Source organism: Poromitra crassiceps (genome assembly GCF_964638095.1).
Source record: "Poromitra crassiceps genome assembly, chromosome: 12".
NCBI lineage: Eukaryota > Metazoa > Chordata > Actinopteri > Beryciformes > Melamphaidae > Poromitra > Poromitra crassiceps.
The window spans coordinates 10,733,347-10,754,288 of NC_139632.1; the positions used below are offsets into that span (position 1 = coordinate 10,733,347).

Consider the following 20,942-nt stretch of genomic DNA (forward strand, 5'->3'; position numbering starts at 1 on the left):
CTGCCTAGTCAAATTTTCTTTTTCCCTTGCACATATCCTGTAGGCCTCTCAGGAGCTATCAGATTTCAGAGAAGTGTAGCTCAGCTTCCGACAAGCTACAGAAGTGGCTGGTTTAGTTTTATCTTTGCTGTTGCTCCCTATGGCAATTGAGTTCATGAAAATGTCTTTCAAAGCTTCAACACGCAGCGATTAGTGTCTCACATCAAAAAAGAAAAAAAAGTTTTTCGTAGTTTGCAAATTAATTTCGGACATACTTCTAGTTCCGAGGCAAGCATGCAACACAGTGTGATAACGGGCAAGAGGTACAAATTGGGTGAGCACTTTAAAATAAGTGTGATCATTTTATATATTGAAGATTATTTCACAGGCTTTGAATATAATCACGAGTATAGGCTTGGAGTTGGATGCATGATAGAACGATGCTATGCGAAGCTATACTGGTAGCCTAAGGGCTAATGTCCACCAGCTAAGGAACAGATGCGGGACGGCTCTGGAACGGCTGCGAACAGACCATAACTCAATGGAACAGACCCACACTCATGTAATCTGTCAGATGTACGCGGGATCCGACAAAAACAGGTGTGTAATTTTTCTGTACCGCATCATGTATCGCCCATCAATTAACATGGCTGAGAGTCTGATCGGGCAGTTTTACCGGATCCACAACGCAGCCGTGACGCATCTGGTGTACATTGGGTGTAAGGGTAACATTTGTCAACTGTCAGGCCAGAAAACACACATAAGACAGCATTCCATTCGGGCTGATGAAGTTCTGATGTGTGTGTGCGTGTGTGTGTGTGTGTGTGTGTGTGTGTGTGTGTGTGTGTGTGTGTGTGTGTGTGTGTGTGTGTGTGCGCGTGCGTGTGTGTGTGTGTGTGTGTGTGTGTGTGTGTGTGTGTGCGTGTGCATGCGCGCGTGCGTGCGTGCCTGTGTGCGTGTGGAATTGTAAGTGAAAGTGTGCCCCATCAGTAGAATCTGCTTTCTAACACTAATGATTTAAAACACTGCCAAAAGTGATATCATTTCCATGAGCTATGCCCTTGGCATGCTTTCTTTCTGCACACAGGCTCACTCACACTCTATTCATTGAATCCACTGGTTCCCTGAGTTTAAAGTTGAGTTCCCTGAGTTTAAAGTTGAGTTCCCTGAGTTTAAAGTTGAGTTCCCTGAGTTTAAAGTTGAGTTCCCTGACTATAAAGGCACACAGGCTTGCCCAGTTGCCCTCTATTCACCTTATGTTCAGACGCGGGGGTGGGCCAAATTCTTCCGGGTCGTGTTAACACTTCCGGCGGTCACGGCGCCAAATATGAAAAGAACGTCATGAAGAAGAGAGTTGTTTTTGTAGCGGACAGTGCAGGGGGTAAAACAAAGAATGTAGCCTACTGCTTTGAGCTCGGTACACAGCAAGCAAGCGAGTATCCACTGTTAGCCAGGTCAGATAACGTTATCGTTAATTCAGAGTTAGATGATATTGGAGCAGCCAGCCATTTTTCTTTTCTCTTTTTTTTTTGCCGGAAGTCGTCATACAACCACACGACCCGGTCAAATGGGTGTGGCTACATAAGGTGAATAATATTGAATCTGGTTCCCTGAGTTTAAAGTGGAGTTCCCTGAGTATAAAAGCACACAGGCTCACCCTCTATGCATTGAATCCGCTGGTTCCCTGGGTTTCGCTCCAGTTCAGCATTAAAACCCCGCCTTCGACATAATCTCTGTTCTTTCTTCACACGTCTTTTGTGTTACATGTAGCTTTTCTACATGAAGACAGACAGTCACACTGGACAGAAAGGCTGGAAGAGGGAGATAGGCAGCCTTTTATAGTGCACAAAGCTTTGTGAAATTCCTTATGTCTGCTTCCAATTCCCTGTTGCCTGCAGCTAGGCGATGCTGCCTGGTAGAACATGTACAGTTTGGCCCGTCTCATAGCATTATCATCTTTGAGCCGTCAGATGCAATTAAATCTGATCATGTGATCAGAGATATTATAATCAATGAAGCACGGGGGGATTGATCTAAACAAAGTATAAGTTGTGCTCAGTGTTGACGTCAGACATATATTTGTTGTCGGCGTGGAGACCAGGGGAACATGATAAGGCAACAAAGGCTGATTGAAGAAGCCTGCTTTCAATATTTTTCATCACTTTTTGCTTCCCGTTTTGTTTCCTCTCTCATTATTGAAGACATTGGATGTGTCAGTCATGGGGATTTTTATTGTGCTGTTTGTGTATTTTGCCTTTCAGTGTATATATAGGCTATATCTGTGTCACGGTGGCGTTATTGAGGGGAAGTTGTTTGTAGCCCGGGACAGCTACATCTATCTATCTATCTATCTATCTATCTATCTATCTATCTATCTATCTATCTATCTATCTATCTATCTATCTATCTATCTATCTATCTATCTATCTATATACATTTGGCAATGTGAACTCTGTTTGTCTGTCTGTCTGTCTGTCTGTCTGTCTGTCTGTCTGTCTGTCTGTCTGTCTGTCTGTCTGTCTGTCTGTTTGTTTGTTTGTTTCAAGAATTTTGGCTGGCCACAGCTATGCCGTTTTATGTGCGATCGGGCTGAAACTTTCAGTAAGTGTAAAGAGCACCATTGCGGGTGACCTGACAGAGCCAGATTTTTAAATTAGGGCAGATGAATTGCCCTAATTACCCTAAGGCTGATTTCCCTAAGGCTGAGGCTATAGTTCAATGATGGTGTCATCAGTGATGTCATCAGTGATGATGTCATCAGTCTGAGGCTCACTGAGGGACTGAGGGAGAGGGAGAGAGACTGAGGGAGAGGCGGCAAGGCCACACAGCAGCCGAGCTGCGGGCAAGGCCATGCAGCGGCCAAGCTGCATTATGCAAGCTGCAGTGCCAGCTCGGCGAGCTGCAGGATGGGTGAGCCCGCGCAGCAGGGCAAGCCTAGAAATCGAGCGAGAATGCCTAGTGGTTCCAAATGTCTGGTTGTCTTCTATCTCTTCTCTACGGATTTTTCTCTCTTTCCTCAATCTCTCTCTTTTTCCCCTTCTCTCTCCCGCAATTCAATTTCAATTCAGTGGCTGCTTTATTGGCTTGACCACACATTCCACACATCACCAAAGCAGAAGATGACAAAGGGAATTACATTCCCCCATTCTCTCCCTCTCTCTGTCTCTCTCCCTCTATCTCTCCACTCTTTTCCTTCCACCGCCAGAGCTTTAGACTAATGACGCTGCTATGCAATGTGCTGTCTGCCCCGACAGACTCACCTCATCTTCCTTTAGCAGAGACACAATCATAAAAAGGACCCTATTAAACATCCACGCTCAACGGCACTTTCCGTGTTTTCTCTCTCTTTCTCCCTCTTTCGCTCCTTTCCAGGGAGTTTGGCAGATGGAAGGTGAACAACCTGGCAGTGGAGCGGAGAGATTTCTTGGAGTCTCCGTTGCCGCTGACTCCTGAGTTCGTCCGGAACATCCGAGTCCTGGGCCGCAGACCCACCACCCAGATGATCAGCGACAACCTGATCCGGAAGTATGGCACTCACTTCCTGCTGTCCGCTACGCTGGGAGGTAAAAGAACGAAACACACGTTATATAGATTCATTACATTATTTAGCTCAGTGGTTCTCAATGTGCGGTCCAGAGGAGTCCACAGTTAGCTGATGAAGTGACACAATTCATTGTTAACACAATTAGACAATGTAAAAGAAAGCGTGTTTTGATCATAGTTTCTGTTATCTCTCTACCTACAATACAGATAGTCATTAGCCTGATATCCAGCCCAACTAGGAATCACAGTTTTTAGCGCTCTGGAATTGATATGCAGATTCATAAGAGTCTGGGAGCAAGCCTATCCACCACTGATTCGGTGACATTATTCATTCGCCCCAACTGATTGGTTGCTCTTAGTTGTTAATCATCGAACTCTTTGACCAATTGCAGTAGCAAAGCAGGGCGATGCCGACGCGCCTCATAGCAATAAAGCTATAACTTCCCAGTGAGGACAGCTGTATGTTGTACATACCATTTTTGAGTGCGATGGATGTCGTAAATGACAATTCCAAGGCAACCGATCCTTAACTGACGAACATGCAAATGACAATAACAGGAGGATTTGGCACCAGAGGAGCAGGCAGGTAAATTAAGCTCTTACCAAAGCCGGTGGGAAGCACCTCTTAAAAAGGCGTTTAAACACATGGATTGTTCTTGTTTGAATTCCTCAATGCCATCATTTTCTTTAAGGAGTGACAAAATCATTAAATCTAGCTTGCTTTCATCCAACCGGCGGTGCCTGGTGCTGCCGCCATGTTGGTCAGGGTTGCCAGGTCTGTGTGACAAAACTAGCCCAACGGAATTCAACCCCCGGCAACACTTCGAAAGTAGCCCAATTCTGCAGAAAAACCATGGACCTGACAACACGTTGGTTGTTATCATGTATACACACGTGTGTTGCTGCGCTCTATAATAATAATGCATTTTATTTATGGGCGCCTTTCAAGGCTCTCAAGGACACCGTACAGACAGCCAATCAGGCATCTCGGACAGTATGTGTCCGAAATAACTGCCAGAGAAGAGGCTCCCGACAAGACCAATGAATTCCTCCGCAAATTCAAAGAGTGCTGAGAAATACGATTCATAGGGGCTGGATACCAGGCTATAGATAGTCATATAGCCTATATAGATAGATAGATAGATAGATAGATAGATAGATAGATAGATAGATAGATAGATAGATAGATAGATAGATAGATACTAGGGATGGGCATCGAATTTCGAATTTTCGAATAATCGTTGTTATTATCAAGGTCGACTTTTATTATTGAAATTCGAAATTCGAAATTCGAAAAAAAAAAAAAAAAAAAAAAAAAAGTGAAATGTTGCATTGTCTCCCCTGATTCTATCAGTGTTGGGGGTAACTCATTACAAAAGTAACATATTACATGTAATATATTACTTTTAGCAGTAACTCAGTAATATAACTTATTACTTATAGGATTTAAGTAATATTATACCAGTTACTTTGTCAAGTAACTCAAGTTACAAATTGAGTTACATTTTATTAAATCAAAGCACATATTTAAAAAAGATACAATCATTTCCTAATCAAACTGTGTGTTTTTATACAAATAACCACTATAGATGACAATAACAAAGGAAAATAATAACATTTAGAATTTTGGATTGTTTACATCGACTTCAAGGGGGTTGAAATTATTTTTCGGGATGGTTCCGGGGCGGCGATGTCATTCTGCTGCTGCTTTTGTTTCGGTCAAAGTAATGCAAAAGTAGTGTAATAAGTAACGAGTTACTCTACACAGAAAGTAATATTGTAAAGTAACTTATTACTTTCAAATGAAAGTAACTAGTAATATGTAGTATATTACATTTTGAAAGTAACTTGCCCAACACTGGATTCTAAGTATAGTCAAATCGCTTGGTTTGAGCAAGTAAAACAATTTTTATAAGCATTTTAAGCAAGGTTTATGGAAAAATGAATGGCGGATGAAATCCCATGAAGAGGGAGAGGGGGTGACTTTGGCACCCCTTTGGCACTCAGACCTGAGCCTACTAAATATTTAATGAACCACTCATGATTGTCAAAACTGTTTTTTATTTTCGAAAATGTCAATGTCATGTAACATGTTCTTTACTTCAGTGGTGCAATGCTTGTTTGAGCTAAAAATCCACAGCAGAAGCTTTTTATATTAATTAATAAAGCCGTAGACTTAGAATCAGGGGAGACAATGCAACATTTCACTCACAATTTTTTTTTTTTTTTTTTTTTACTTTTTTTTTTTTTTTTTCGAATTTCGAATTAAATTCGAATTTGGCCAGCGAATTTCGAATAGTGTTTTTGCTAGAAATGCCCATCCCTAATAGATACCAGGCTATAGATAGTCATATAGCCTATATAGATAGATAGATAGATATATAGATAGATACCATGCTATAGATAGTCATATAGCCTATATAGATAGATAGATAGATAGATATATAGATAGATACCATGCTATAGATAGTCATATAGCCTATATAGATAGATAGATAGATAGATATATAGATAGATACCAGGCTATAGATAGTCATATAGCCTATACATTATATAGATAGATAGATATATAGATAGATACCAGGCTATAGATAGTTATATAGCCTATACATTATATAGATAGATAGATATATAGATAGATACCAGGCTATCATGGAATCATATCTGATCATAAATATGCTGCCATATTAGGTCCGAGGGATAAACACTCATCAAATGGGGGGTCCGTGTCTCTAATGTGGACTAAATTAGTGTCTTTGAAAAAGGTTGAGAATCACAGATTTAGGTGTCTTTATAACGGTATGCATGAACCCTTACGCGTTTGCTAATTGTTCCCCTTGGAATAAATGGACATGCTCGCAGTGCTGCCAGCTACTTCATGGGCGGTAATTATGCATAAGGGAGTGAATTCTCTCAAAAACTCAAAACACAGACGATATAGGCTACAGTCAAGTATGGATTTTCTGTTGATAAAGTCTGTTAGAATGTGCTCTCTCAGGCATTGCCTGCTACTGAAAACAGATGGACATGGTACAATGTGTCACAGCGAGTAACTGAATAACACATCACAGAAGCTTGGCGGAGTAATACGCCGCTGGCAGCACAGAAATCACTCTTCAAAGATGTATGAGATTATATGTAAAAGCCTGTGTAGCGCAAACGCACCGCTCCCAATCACGGTCACCAGGTTTGTGAGGTTTCTCCGCAGCGTGATGGATGGACAACCCTAAATGGTCCTTGGAGTGAAAACAAACAAACAACGACTACGACAATGACGTCCAAACTCATTAAGAAGGCGGAGAAGGCGCAGGTCTGCCAAAGCAGGTTTCCTGTTATAGAATAACACTTGTCAATTAGTTTAGACCTGACGCCTGGCTTAGTGTAGTTTAGACCTGAGGCCTGGTTTAGTGTAGTTTAGACCTGACGCCTGGCTTAGTGTAGTTTAGACCTGAGGCCTGGTTTAGTGTAGTTTAGACCTGATGCCTGGCTTAGTGTAGTTTAGACCTGACACCTGGCCTAGTGTAGTTTAGACCTGACACCTGGTTTAGTTTAGTTTAGACCTGACGCCTGGCTTAGTGTAGTTTAGACCTGACACCTGGTTTAGTGTAATTTAGACCTGACGCCTGGCTTAGTGTAGTTTAGACCTGACACCTGGTTTAGTGTAGTTTAGACCTGACACCTGGCTTAGTGTAGTTTAGACCTCATGCCTGGCTTAGTGGAGTTTAGACCTGACGCCTGGCTTAGTTGAGTTTAGACCTGATGCCTGGCTTAGTGGAGTTTAGACCTGACACCTGGCTTAGTTGAGTTTAGACCTGACGCCTGGCTTAGTTGAGTTTAGACCTGACGCCTGGCTTAGTGGAGTTTAGACCTGACACCTGGCTTAGTTGAGTTTAGACCTGATGCCTGGCTTAGTGGAGTTTAGACCTGACACCTGGCTTAGTTGAGTTTAGACCTGACGCCTGGCTTAGTTGAGTTTAGACCTGATGCCTGGCTTAGTGTAGTTTAGACCTGACACCTGGTTTAGTTTAGTTTAGACCTGACGCCTGGCTTAGTGTAGTTTAGACCTCATGCCTGGCTTAGTGGAGTTTAGACCTGACGCCTGGCTTAGTGTAGTTTAGACCTGACACCTGGTTTAGTGTAGTTTAGACCTGACACCTGGCTTAGTGTAGTTTAGACCTCATGCCTGGCTTAGTGGAGTTTAGACCTGACGCCTGGCTTAGTTGAGTTTAGACCTGATGCCTGGCTTAGTGGAGTTTAGACCTGACACCTGGCTTAGTTGAGTTTAGACCTGACGCCTGGCTTAGTTGAGTTTAGACCTGACGCCTGGCTTAGTTGAGTTTAGACCTCATGCCTGGCTTAGTGGAGTTTAGACCTGACGCCTGGCTTAGTGTAGTTTAGACCTGACGCCTGGCTTAGTTTAGTTTAGACCTGACACCTGGTTTAGTGTAGTTTAGACCTGACACCTGGCTTAGTGTAGTTTAGACCTCATGCCTGGCTTAGTGGAGTTTAGACCTGACGCCTGGCTTAGTTGAGTTTAGACCTGATGCCTGGCTTAGTGGAGTTTAGACCTGACACCTGGCTTAGTTGAGTTTAGACCTGACGCCTGGCTTAGTTGAGTTTAGACCTGACACCTGGCTTAGTTGAGTTTAGACCTGACGCCTGGTGGCTTAGTTGAGTTTAGACCTGACGCCTGGCTTAGTGTAGTTTAGACCTGACGCCAGGCTTAGTGTAGTTTAGACCTGATGTCTGGCTTAGTGAAGTTTAGACCTGATGCCTGGCTTAGTTTAGTTTAGATCCGATGCCTGGCTTAGTATAGTTTAGACCTGACGCCTGGCTTAGTTTAGTTTAGACCTGACACCTGGCTTAGTGTAGTTTAGACCTGATGCCTGGCTTAGTTGAGTCTAGACCTGACGCCTGGCTCAGTGTAGTTTAGACCTGACGCCTGGCTTAGTGTAGTTTAGACCTGACGCCTGGCTCAGTGTAGTTTAGACCTGACGCCTGGCTTAGTGTAGTTTAGACCCGACGCCTGGCACTTGTCAAAGTTTGCCGTCGTGAGCGGCTCCACATAATGCAACCCCACCAGCTGCCCGGGCCGTGGCAGCCCCCGCGCTCTGGCACGCCGCCAGTTCTTAGTGGTATGAAGAGAGGAGAATGAGGAGTTTGCCTTGGGCTCTTGCCAGAGATATGCCACTGGGTCTATAAATGGATTGCCTCTGTGTTCAGAAACATATGGACTTCATGAAATGAATAAATAGATTGCGATATTAAAAAGGGTGCCCTTCACCGCCTGAGGAAGTGAAAACGAAATTGAAATATTAACACTGCATTACATTGAGCAGAATGAAGTATGCTGTCTTTGTAAAGAGAGCATACTGTACTGTGGCCTGGCATAGGGGAAGTATATTGATTGCCGGGTACTGTTACAAGGTGGGCTGATGATTGAAGAGATCATTCTGTAAGTGGAAAGGCATAGCTGATCCTAAATGTATCCTTGAGATGTTCTTGAGCACGATACTGTAACCCTACCTGCTGCAGAGGCGCCTCTGTGTTTCCACCGCTCCACCAACACAGACCTGGATGTGTGTCTCTGAGGGATATGCAAAGAAAAAAATGTCTATCATCGATTGAAATAATGGAATAGTGATACATACAACCTGTATCCAATTCGTGAAAGCTTCTACGTTTGCTGTTCTAAACACTCGGACCCAATTTACTTACACCTTCTATTAAAATGCAGTCTGTATCCGGACACATTTAATACCAGGTGTAAATGGGCTGTCAGTAATTCTGTCGTGGAAAAAAATCCTCTGCTGCACAGGAAGAGGTGCGTTTTCCATTTCCAGCAGCAGCAGTAACTCTCTGTTCTTTGTCTGTTCAGCATAGTGTGTATATGGTGTATATATATATATATATATATATATATATATATATATATATATATATATTGGGGCTTCCGGATAGTGCAGTGCTACACTCCCTACATACCAACATGAAAGTTGCAGGTTCGAGCCCCCGTGTTACCTCTGGCTTGGTAGGGCGTCCATACAGGCACAATTGGCCATGTCTGCGGGTGGGTAGCCGGATTAAGTGTATTTGTCCTGGTCGCTGAACTGAACCTCCTCTGGTGGGTCGGGCGAGAAGAAGCGGCTGGCGACTGTACATGTATTGGAGGAAGCATGTGCTAGACTAGTCTACAACTCAGCCCAGATCAGCGGGTAGAATATGTGTGATATGAAAAAAAGTTTATTAAAAATCAAACAAAAAAACACATTCGCTGATTGGTTCTGTCTGCGTCTGTGCAGGAGAAGAGGCCCTAACCATCTTTGTGGACAAAAGGAAACTGAGTAAGAAAGCGGAGGTGAGTGATTACTCGGGCAACTCCTCCACGGTGACTCTGGAAGCTCTGCACCAGCTGGCCGCCTCCTACTTCATCGACAGGGAGAGCACCCTGCGCAAGCTGCACCACATCCAGATCGCCTCCACTGCCATCAAGGTAACAAACCTGCTCCCTCTGCACCACATCCAGATCGCCTGCACTGCCATCAAGGTAACGCTGTCGTGTCTCTATTGTTGACATTTGAGGGGGGCGAAGGGCACATTCACAGACTAATGCATTGGTTGTCAAGGATTCCCGCCCACTATCAATTTGCATAATGAAATAATCATCCATTTTGTTCCATGGCAGATCACGGCTAATTCGCTCAGACAAGAACCGACGAACACATTTTAATGAGTGGAAAACTTGTGTCCTTTTACTTAGCTGAAACCTTAGCTGAACATGGCTGGAAGTTAAAGCCAATTACTAAATGGATTAGCATAAAAGAGGCATTAATACAGAATCATCAATTATAGGGGCATCAAAGTCCAAATCGCTACAGCAATAAGATAAGCGGAGATGGTGAACAGGCCCGGAGGGCTCGTCTTGTCTCGGTTTGACGTCTCTATCCTGTTCAGCCATCTTCTCTCTCTTCTCCATCTCCTGGCCCTTTTGTACAGAGCTGGCGTACGTCCAAAATAGAACTCTCCTACTCTCTCATACCCATTATGGAAATGTTCTCTTTTAGCTTACACCCGGCAAAACTCTCAATTATCCTTTTTCTTGGAGGTTGCTACATTGTAGCAGATTTATGGCATCCAGCCTGCCATTGCTGTGAACACCGGAGACAATGTGTTGGCATGCGAGCAGTCTCTCACAATAGCCTCCCGTCTTTATATGTTGTCAACCTGAAAGCCTCATTCCCCGTATAAGCCCACTGAGGTTTCCCTGTCTCTACCTGCACATTAGCTCGTTGTTTTCATTTGATCTGTTTCTTTTTTTAAATATGTGCAGATAAATAGATAAATAGATAAATAGATAAATAGATAGATAGATAAATAAATAAACAAACAAACAAACAAACAAACAAACAAACAAATAAATAAATAAATAAATAAATAAATAAATAAATAAATAAATAAATAAATTCTAATATTCAAATAAATGGGAAGTAAAAATCTGAAAGCTACAAAGTTGCCCGGCTGCATCCGATCTTGGTGACTAGTTCATATTCTGGTTTTCATGGCGGTCAAGCCAAATAACTCCTGTGTTAAAACTAAGTGGACTTTTGCTTTAAATCTTTTGCATCTCTCATCCATTACGTAGCTTTTGGTATATGTTACATTACATTATGTCATTTAGCAGCAGACGCTTTTGTCCAAAGCGACTTACAATATCACATTTTGTCAACAGTACAGAAAACAACCATGCAACACAATCGATGAGAGCTAAGACATTTTGATAGACTAGAGTAGCACCATGTAGGAAGTAGTTTGAGATGTGTCAGGTGATTTCTGCATGGGCGCAGTTACCTCTGACTGAAGCCGCCAAACATACTATAACAGCTTATTGTAGCTGTACATACTCCCTTCATTCCCTGAATAAAAGCAAAACACCATGGTCATTAAATCCAGCAGCTGAAAGTGAGATCAGATGTGTTAATATTGTCTTAATACTTGCAGTTCTCACATCTTACTATCTGCTGCCGGTTGTTATTTTCCTCATTGTTTTTGGTGTTGATGATGACAACGATAGTAATGACGAAGATTCGCTATCAGCCCCACTCGTGATGAGATAGGATCCGCAGAGATAGGATCCGCAGGGCAGCAGCCGTACGCACGTCGTTGACTCTGACGGAAGCTTCAAGGTGTGCACACATATGGCGGCGGAAGATAAATGGAAGATAAATGAATCTTGTGAAACACAGCTCGTGACAGCTTTCTGCCTCCGGTGGTCACCTTCAGATAGCGCGGGTTAATAGGGGGACTGAGGACACTGTGACCTCCCCCCCCCCTCCCTCCTCTTCCCTTAGAAGAAAATGGCAGTCATTGTGTGAAGTGTGGTGTCGCTCTGTTGTAAGGTGACCACATTTCTGAAAAGATAATTGGGGACATTTCCAGTTCTGCAGTTAATATATCATTAAAATATCCAATAGTGTTATCTATCAAATAAAAAATGGGGACAATTCCGGTTTCATGTATTTCGACCATGGCTACTGTAATAAACTATGGTGCAGGCCAACTGATATCCCTCCAAAATACCACATTAAGATACCAAGACCTTGAGGAACACCATAGAAAAAGTCATACTGTGATTTGCTATCAATTGTTTTTTAGATTTCTGTAAGAATAAAAAAAAAATGTGATTGGTTGATGAACAGTTCTGCTCTGGAAATTGCTCAGAAACACCCTTATTGTCAATATACCTATAGGAAAGCCATACATCCCCTGAATGCCCTGGGTCTCTAGTTTGTGGTTATAACGTTTCAGGATGGGAAACTTTACAGAGGAGGAGTAGAAAATCGGGGACATTTTCGGGGACAGCTCCAACCGGGGACAGGTCACCAAAAACGGGGACTGAAAATCTGTTCACCTTACTCTGTTGTAACAGAGCATGAATCAGACTCCCTGTACTTCAAAGCTTCGTCCTTCACCTACATGGCGTTCAGAGAGGGTTACATTTCGTCGACTAAGGTGGGCATAGTCCTATGCCCCTTTGTCACGTTACCGGAAATAACGCTCTCCCCCATTATCATCCATAGTGAAACAAACTGGAGATACAGCGAATCACTGCGTAACACGGAGAGAGCTTTTTAAAACGTCCCGAGCAACGTTACATTATTTGATTCCGTTTGATCTGTTTACATGCACATGACTTCTGCACAGGCTGGGAATTACAAATGACATGGAGGCCATGGCCTCCGTTGCCCCGGCTCCCTCTGGCCGTGATGCCCTGAGATCCCTAAGGCCACCTTGGCAGTGCCCTGCTACCATCCTGCTACTGTCAGTTCCTTTAAAAGCATCCGCAGTCTCCGTTTAATGTAGTCTGCTCTGCTGTATGCAAATTATGTTTAATTGGCGTATTCTTTCTTCTGGCTCATTATTTCTTCTGTTCTTTTACTTTGTGTACTTTTTGTATTTTAATTGCTGCGTGTCATGTAATGTGAACCCCAGGAAGACGAGCAGTCGTCTTGGCGGCAGCTAATGGGGATCCTTTTTAAATAAACAAATAATAAACAAAATTTGATTTTTATACACACATCTCAGAAAAATCTCCCTTCACGATGTCAATAGAGCAATGGCCTTTGTGCCCTGGCATGTGGCCTTGTACTCTAAAAAAATGGTTTTGCGACGCCGAAGGCCAAATAACCTTGCCCCTACAATGACGAAATCCCCACCCTGCTTCTGCATGTCACCGCCCCTTCTGCCTAAAGACTTTGGATTGGTTCTGCGATGAATTGTTTTTTTTACTCTCTAATTCTTTCCGCCCAGTTTTAACAATGCAATCTGGGGGGGAAAGTTCTCAGTCTGTTAGTTGAGCGAAATGGATAGAGACTGAGAATTGAGTCTAGCATAAATCAGATCAATAAGCTTGTATCAAAAAGCTTCGTCCTCTGACTACATGGTGTTCAGGGACAGTTCGACTAAGGTGGGCGCATCTGAGCTACACATGCTTTGTCCGTTTCATTTCTTGGGAATTCGTTTTTTTTAGAGAGAGAGAGAGAGAGAGAGAGAGAGAGAGAGAGAGAGTTGGGCTTTCATGCTCCAGAGGCGGTCATCTGGCGTAACTGACAGGTGGGAACTGGGAAGAGGAGCGCTTCACCTCCATCACCAGGGAGAGAGCGAGTCACAGGAGCGACAGATTCCTCGGCGGCCCCGCGCGCATCATTTCCACAGGGCGCTGACCCGCGCACTCGGCGGAACAGACACAACGAAGAATTTTAAATTTAACAAGTCCCCCCCCCCTTCCTCCCCTCCCTTCCCGCATGCAGAGGGGGAAACTGCAGCTCATTTTGGAGGAAAGGTCTGTTCCTGTCGCGGTGGTGCTGGGGGAATTGCTGTGGAAATCTGGGCTCTCTTCGAGAAGTCACAGTGCGCCGCCGAGTCCGTGATGGGAGCGGGTTTTGTTTGTACAATGAGTAATGACTCAAGCTGTTTGAGAGCGGCAGGGATCATTTTTGTTATGATTTGACAATTTCCCAGAATAAATCGATGGCGATATATCCCCACCTGACTCTGGCCGTAGCTGCCAGCGCGTCTATACGCAGAATGATGAACAAAGCGACAGCCTTGAACGAGGCAAACTGCAGGGGATCTAGCCCGGATTCTCCGGCTTCATATTTTTATTTTCATCTCAGGGAAAGAGCCTCTCTATTGTATTTTGTTCTCATTAGCAGACTAATGCATTTTTATGATTCCAGCCCGACGACTCAATCGATCGCTGTCTGTTATCACAGAGCAGACAGAGTGTTTCCCATACACCACCCACTTGTGGTTCAGTCCAGCCAAACTTTATTTTGTATGGCGTAGGTCAAACTTAACATACACACTAAAAGCAACATAGAAAATGAAAACATAAATACATACATAAATAAATACATAAATAAAATAATAATATACACATTATGCCATACAGAGAGAATGTGGACGTACCCACAAACGATCATGCACACAGGGGTCGTAATAGGCTTTAGAGAAAATTGGTAAGTGTGCTTTTAAAAGATGTTAGAGAGTTAGAGCACATCTCAAGTCTCGCCTGCAGGCTATTCCAACCACTTGGACTATAATAACTATAGGGGTCAAATCATTTGGTTGAGTACTGTATCTGCGCCCGAGGCTAGTTTGCAATGCTGAAGACCCCGGCTTTTAGAATCACCGCTTCCCTCCGTGTGACTGGGATCTAACTCACCTCCTCAACACTTTCTCCCACTCAGTTTTTTAACTTGCGTTTGAATACAGGAAGTGGAAATACCCCTGCCCCGCCCTCTAGCGCCTGTAGTTCAAAGTTCACATCACGATGATGGAGACGGAGCAAAAAAAACTACAATAGAAAAGATACCGAGGGGAAAACGATCAGAAGAAACAAATCTTCAACATCCAATTTTAGCCTTTGCCTCGGTCCCTCTAACAGCCGTGCACCGAGGTACAGGTGGCCAATAACGTCCCATTAAAGTATTTTTTAATACACCAGAGTGTATCTACAATGAATAGCAGCTGCTCTACAAAGCGGAAATTGAATGCTCCGCTCATCAGTCAGTGTTTACCATATGGAATATCATATGGCATATCAAATAATATTTTTTATATAGATTCAATATTCAAGTGCTCCCAAAGCCACGGTTGTATCTCATTTCCACGCGTTCATATCGGCGGTAAAATCCCGCGCCGGGGAATCCAAGGGATTGATGATGCCAATATGATAGTATAGAAGAACTCAAATGATTTCCCTCTTTCTCGTTCAAAGACCGTATATATTTTCCCCTCCGCAAATCCCCTCTCCTCTGGATTAGGAGCTCGATGAAGGAGGCCCCCCCGCGCAGAGTTCTCGCTTCGCCCGCGGCCTCATATGAGCTCCCCCTTCAAGCCCTCCATGATGGTGTTACTGATCGACTGACCCTCATTGTCTCGCCTCGTCCATCTGTCACTTCACACCGACTGTCCTCTGACAAGCCTGACCAGGACAAATTGCTGGACAAAATATGGTGTCCCGCAAGCACAAAGGGAGAAAAATGAGAATGGGTTAGGTGCTCTGCAGCATGTCGCGGCGAGAGAAAAGTCCAAATGAGATCTCTGATTGCAAATGAGGTGAAGAAGGATGCTTTGCCGCAAAGGTCAATGGAAAGGTCTTCAGTCAGTGACTAGCCGGAAAAGGAGGCCTGCTGTTAGGCCTGCTGTACCGTTGTTTGATGCCTCTTTTCATGCTTTTGCTCCTTCGGAGGCGAGGCGAGCCAATAGCCATCTTTCTCTTAAGATGTTCTCAAGGAGGACTGAAGTGAACTATGCAAATAATTAAAGAACGCAGGGAGGGGGCAGTGTATCATTTGGTTGAAACGTTGTTAATTAGCAGCGCTCTTCCACCAGAAATGAGCGCCGAGGAGCGTTTGGAAGTCTCGGAATGTGCTTAATCATGCTTTTTCTATTTGTTTCCCCCACATTGCTACTTTTTCACAAAGGATTGAGTAGCAACATATTCTGTTTGTAGACTAGAGAAAAGTCACTGATTTGTTTTTTTACAAAGAAGTGGAATCTTATTGGAATCCTCTCAAACCGCTTTTGTGTGGAATTCTAGGAGCAGCCTTTAGATGTTTTTTGTGAAAACTAAGAAATAAACCTAACCTTGCACTTATACGAGCTTGCACTAAAAGGGAACATTTTTAAAATGACTGTTTTTATTTGTTTGTTGCCCAGGTGACAGAGACGCGAACGGGTCCTCTCGGATGCAGTAACTATGACAACCTTGACTCCGTCAGCTCTGTGCTGGTTCAGAGCCCTGAGAATAAAGTCCAGCTGCAAGGTGCGTCTTGTCTTTTTATTATTGCAATTGCATGTCATGAAATGAGGTTCTTTGCATAAAACAAACCTTCTTTTGTGGATATGGGATCAGTGCCAACGACGGGTTGACATGCTACTCAAGGCTATAGCCGAAAAGTTTAATAGATTTTATCGAGTAAATTATAAGCTCGGCCAGCGCTATAATACTACCTCTGCCTCCACTATCTCTCCATAAGTTCCCAGTTTGATTATGGCACTAAACCTAGCTGGGTTTTTTACAGGCTTGCAGGTTATCCTTCCCGACTATCTGAGAGAAAGTTTTGTTCAGGCCGCTCTCAGCTACATCGCCTGCAACGGAGAGGGAGAATTTGTCTGCCGGGAAAATGACTGCTGGTGCAACTGTGACCCCAAGTTCCCAGAGTGCAACTGCCCCTATATGGACATCCAAGCCATGGAGGACAGCCTGCAGAGGATCACAGAGACTTGGGCGATGCTCTACAAAGAGTTCGAGGAATCGGGTGAGGAAAAAGTTCTCCGATTGCAGAATCCCAAATCATCAACGGTTTCAGAAGATAAATCATTCACCTGAGAGGGAGTGAGAACGAATTGAAGTGTTTCACCATATTATTCTGCACGGTTAAATCCGAGCGAGGATTCTAAGTGTGGTGGGCTCCTCCCTGCTCAGAGATTTATCGGCGAAGGCCTGTAAACTGTAATAGCTGGTCATGAATCCTGGGCCCTGGCGCGCGCTATCTGCATATAGCAAATTAACAGTGTGACAGGACCGGATTAAAAAAATCAACAGCTTTCGGCTCAGGTAGTTTACAATATGGCTGGAGCAGATTAATCAGCTATAAAAACCCATTTATTGCCAGTCCGGCTTTTCACATCATCGGAGACGCAGACGTTGACTGAAAGCACTTAGCATAATGTTTGGTTATTATTGCTGTGCTCGGTCACCCTGCCTCGCCGATTATTACTCAGGTGAGATCAAAATGGATGCCTTTTTTTTCTCCCCCGCTCCTTAAATTTGTCTGAAATATCTCTAAGTGCAATTACTTTCAAAGTGTATGTTTTAATAGCTGGGTGAGAGGCGAGGGCATGAGCGTGCCCAGAATGCGAAAATGCCCAAGTGTCATAACGTGTCCTTCAGTGAGGGATATTAAACAGTTCCAGCACTTTGCCTCATCAGCAGAAGGACCACCGACACATACTCTATGGAGATTAACAATGGCAACTCCGACCAACGCTATGGTTATAGCCTTGAGTCTAATGGTGACACACTGAACAGTCCCAACAGCTCAATGCATTTCCCTGTCAAACTGTTGTCTCAGGCTAGACAACAGGCTAAGCTCATCATACAGATGTTCTGTCTGTTGCGTTCAGATTAAATACAATGTATCTGTTAAGTCAAATTAAGTTTATTTGTATAGCCTATATGTCTCAGAGGGCTTTACAGAGAATTTGTCTAGTTAAGGCTAATCTCTCTCTATATAATGATACGGCCGGGGTACGGTGGCGCAGTCGGTAACGCTGTCGCCTCACGGTTAGAAGGTCCTGAGTTCGATTCTCGCCTGGGACACTGTGGGCGCTGTGGTTGTGTTCCCCCCCATATCTTCAGTGCCTACTGCCCAGGTGGGTTATGTCGTCGTAAGGGCCTTTCTCTCTGTGTGGAGTTCTGTTCTGTATGTTCTCCCCGTACCCCCCAGGGGGTTCCTCCGTATATAACCCCCCCACTAAAAACATGCAGAAGATCAGATCGTCATCGTCATCCGACCAGTGACGACAACATCCGAAGTTGGTCCCCGGGCGCTGTACGAGAAAGCGACCACTGCTCCTGGCCTGCCCCTCGGAGGAAAGGACATGCCTGGATGGGTTAAATGCAGAGGACACTTTTCACCGGCCACCGTCAGCATGAGTGTGTTGTGGCCGCATGCATGTATTGTGGTGTTCGTGTGACAATAAAAGACGGGCTTGTCCGTTACGAGAGTTTTTACGAGATACCACTGAAAGTCAGCAAACAATAGTACTGCATTATCGCCCAGCCCTATAGGGCATGCAGCTGTTGCTCATTTAACCCGGCCACTCCACAACCAGCGCCAAACTGCCACCGATGCAACAGTGGCACACCACAGCCGAGGCAACAGCGGCACACCAGAACCGGCAGCAGAGCGGCCAAACCAAACGAACAACAACTGCGCGGCCATTCTGACTACTCTAACCTTAACCAGAACTAACTAGCAAACAAGGAATCAAACTAATCTACAGCCTAGTCTGCCCTGTCCTGACCTACTCTAATTTAATCTAATCGTAGCCTGAACTATATAACATTTAAAAACATTCTAGATAATCTACAGCCTAACCTAAACTATTCTAACCTACCAGCATCCCTCAGCCATTAACCCTAGAAGTGCGCAAGAAAATCTGCCCCAGGGACTGGACCACCAGGGTCTTAAACCCCTCTCTCCTTTGGGAGAAAAAAGCAGAGGAGGAACCTTGTGAGGGCCGATGCAACCAGGCATCCCCCCTTCGGGGCCGACTGAGATGCAATAGATGCAGGGCTAAACATTTTATAGAGTTAAAATACAGAGATAAAATTGCCAACAAAGAAAAATAAAGTTGAAAAAGTAAAAAGATTAAAAATTTAGTTTAAATAGTTAAGAGAAACAAGATAGTTGGTGGCCAGGTGGAAAAGGGAAAAAAATGAATCTGTAAGTGATGTGTGAGTTCCACGAGGGCGTATTGCAGGCATCTGTTCCATTATGATGATGAGAGTGATGATAATGTTCTCAAACAATAGTGATGGTGTTTATGAAGAATGTGAGTTGGCCATACCTTTTACAGTAAAAGGCTTTAAAACACAGCTAAAAACGTCTACAAAACACAGCAGTTTAGTGTACAAAGGTTAAATAAGTCAGTGTTAAAGAAACATAAAGGAGCTTCTCCTTCACATAAATTATGATGATGGTGATAGTGATGATGATGATAGTAATAATAATACTGTTATTATTATTATTATTAGTAGTAGTAGTAGTAGTAGTAGTAGTAGGCCTACAGTAGCATTGGTAGCTGTCGTTAATTGTTCTTAGTAGGAGGCCTCGTTCCTTCCTGTAATTCCTTTGTGCTGTAAAGCAATTGGTAGATTTCCCTCCAAAACTGACATGGGCAACAATATAAAATGCGTCCAAACTCAGCGAATGCGAGCGCACTCACAACAAAAGTTCTACCTACCGACTACCTTCAATTTGATGTCAACACTGAGGCCGTTGTGAACACTGAGACTAGTGTAAAGCGGGGGCAACCTTCTCCGCAAACTAAATTCCTCTTCTGTCAGGTCTGTCATCCTGTGTCGTTTTTATCAGTCTTTTATTGAGAGTCTCCTGAGTCTTCTTGTATCTGCTGGTTTCACAGCACCACAGTAAAAGACAGAAACATCCCGAACAGCATGGCTAAACGTTAACATCTGTTCTAAGATCACCGGAGTGAAATAAAGAAAGAGACCTGTATTCTTTCTGCGACCAACAGATCCTCCAGAAAGCAGCAAGTATTTTTGGCTTCTTCTGGACATGTTCTCAGGGCGTCATTATGTTTTACCTACTTGTGAAACTAACCGCCATTCAAAATCACTTATCCTCTCTGCAATCCGCCTTTTAACTGCTTCATATGTTATGTTGGGAATGTTTTTTTAGCTGACCTTTTTATTGTGTTAATCAAGTTTACTATACTGTATCAACATTATTTATAGATTTCATTGCACATTCAAGCTTCTTGGTGTATTTGTTTGTATGTTGTTGGATGCTGCTGTGTTTCTGCTCGTAATAGCGGTGTTAACGGTCCACAAAATTCATGGATCAGTTCAATATGACACAGTGGTGTCATGGTTCGGTATGTTTTGGACGGATACAGCAATAAATTAGAAATGGCAAAAAAAATCAGGGACATTTAATTGATTATTTATTTATCTTAATTTATTTTACTTACCGGTATTCGTTTTTATTTAAATTTACATGATTGTTGTTGTTTTTCCTTACATGTTTTTTATCTCAGTTCAGTTTACCATGATATCCTTGTAGAAGACTTGCAGTGTTCAGCAGTGAAAGATTGCGTATTGAACCTAAAGCCTTGTACCTAAGTTCCGTATAACGCACATTGATACACCCCTAGCTCGTATTCCCTAGTGGGAGTAATACGGTTTTCTGAATTGAATTGAATTGAAGAGCCGACCAGGCAGGCGTTCCTACAATGATCCTAAGCCTGATGTGAATCTGGCCTAGTGCATTGGGTGGTCGAGCAGGCAGAAGACTGACGACTCTTGCTGTTTGGCCTGAAGTGATTTTTGTAAACATGTCTCATTTGTCAGACCACATCCAGTCAGGCTCCAGTAGAGTGACTCACCTAGACTGAAATCTGAGACAACAGCCTATGGGAGTTTAGATTCGAGGGATGGGGTTGTAAATGAGCCAAAAGAAAGATCAAGAAGAACACACACTCATATTATATCAGATGTATATCATATCATATATCATCATTATATCAGATCTATACCAACAAGATTCCCAACTCCACATGCTCTTGACGAACTCTTGATTAATTGCCATACAATATCCTTTGGA

The 20,942-nt window shown here is 43.5% G+C and overlaps 1 protein-coding gene across 1 annotated transcript in view; it reads left to right on the top strand.

Annotated features, from left to right (window-relative positions):
* brinp3a.2 (bone morphogenetic protein/retinoic acid inducible neural-specific 3a, tandem duplicate 2) overlaps positions 1 to 20,942 on the top strand; it is a gene marked incomplete at both ends in the record, with an annotated part of 40,592 nt that overhangs the window by 13,168 nt on the left and 6,482 nt on the right. The window contains 4 exons of the mRNA XM_083648142.1: positions 3,352 to 3,542; positions 9,825 to 10,015; positions 16,246 to 16,351; positions 16,611 to 16,847. Coding sequence (XP_083504268.1) covers positions 3,352 to 3,542; positions 9,825 to 10,015; positions 16,246 to 16,351; positions 16,611 to 16,847 — 725 coding nt within the window. The remainder of the gene's footprint in view (positions 1 to 3,351; positions 3,543 to 9,824; positions 10,016 to 16,245; positions 16,352 to 16,610; positions 16,848 to 20,942) is intronic.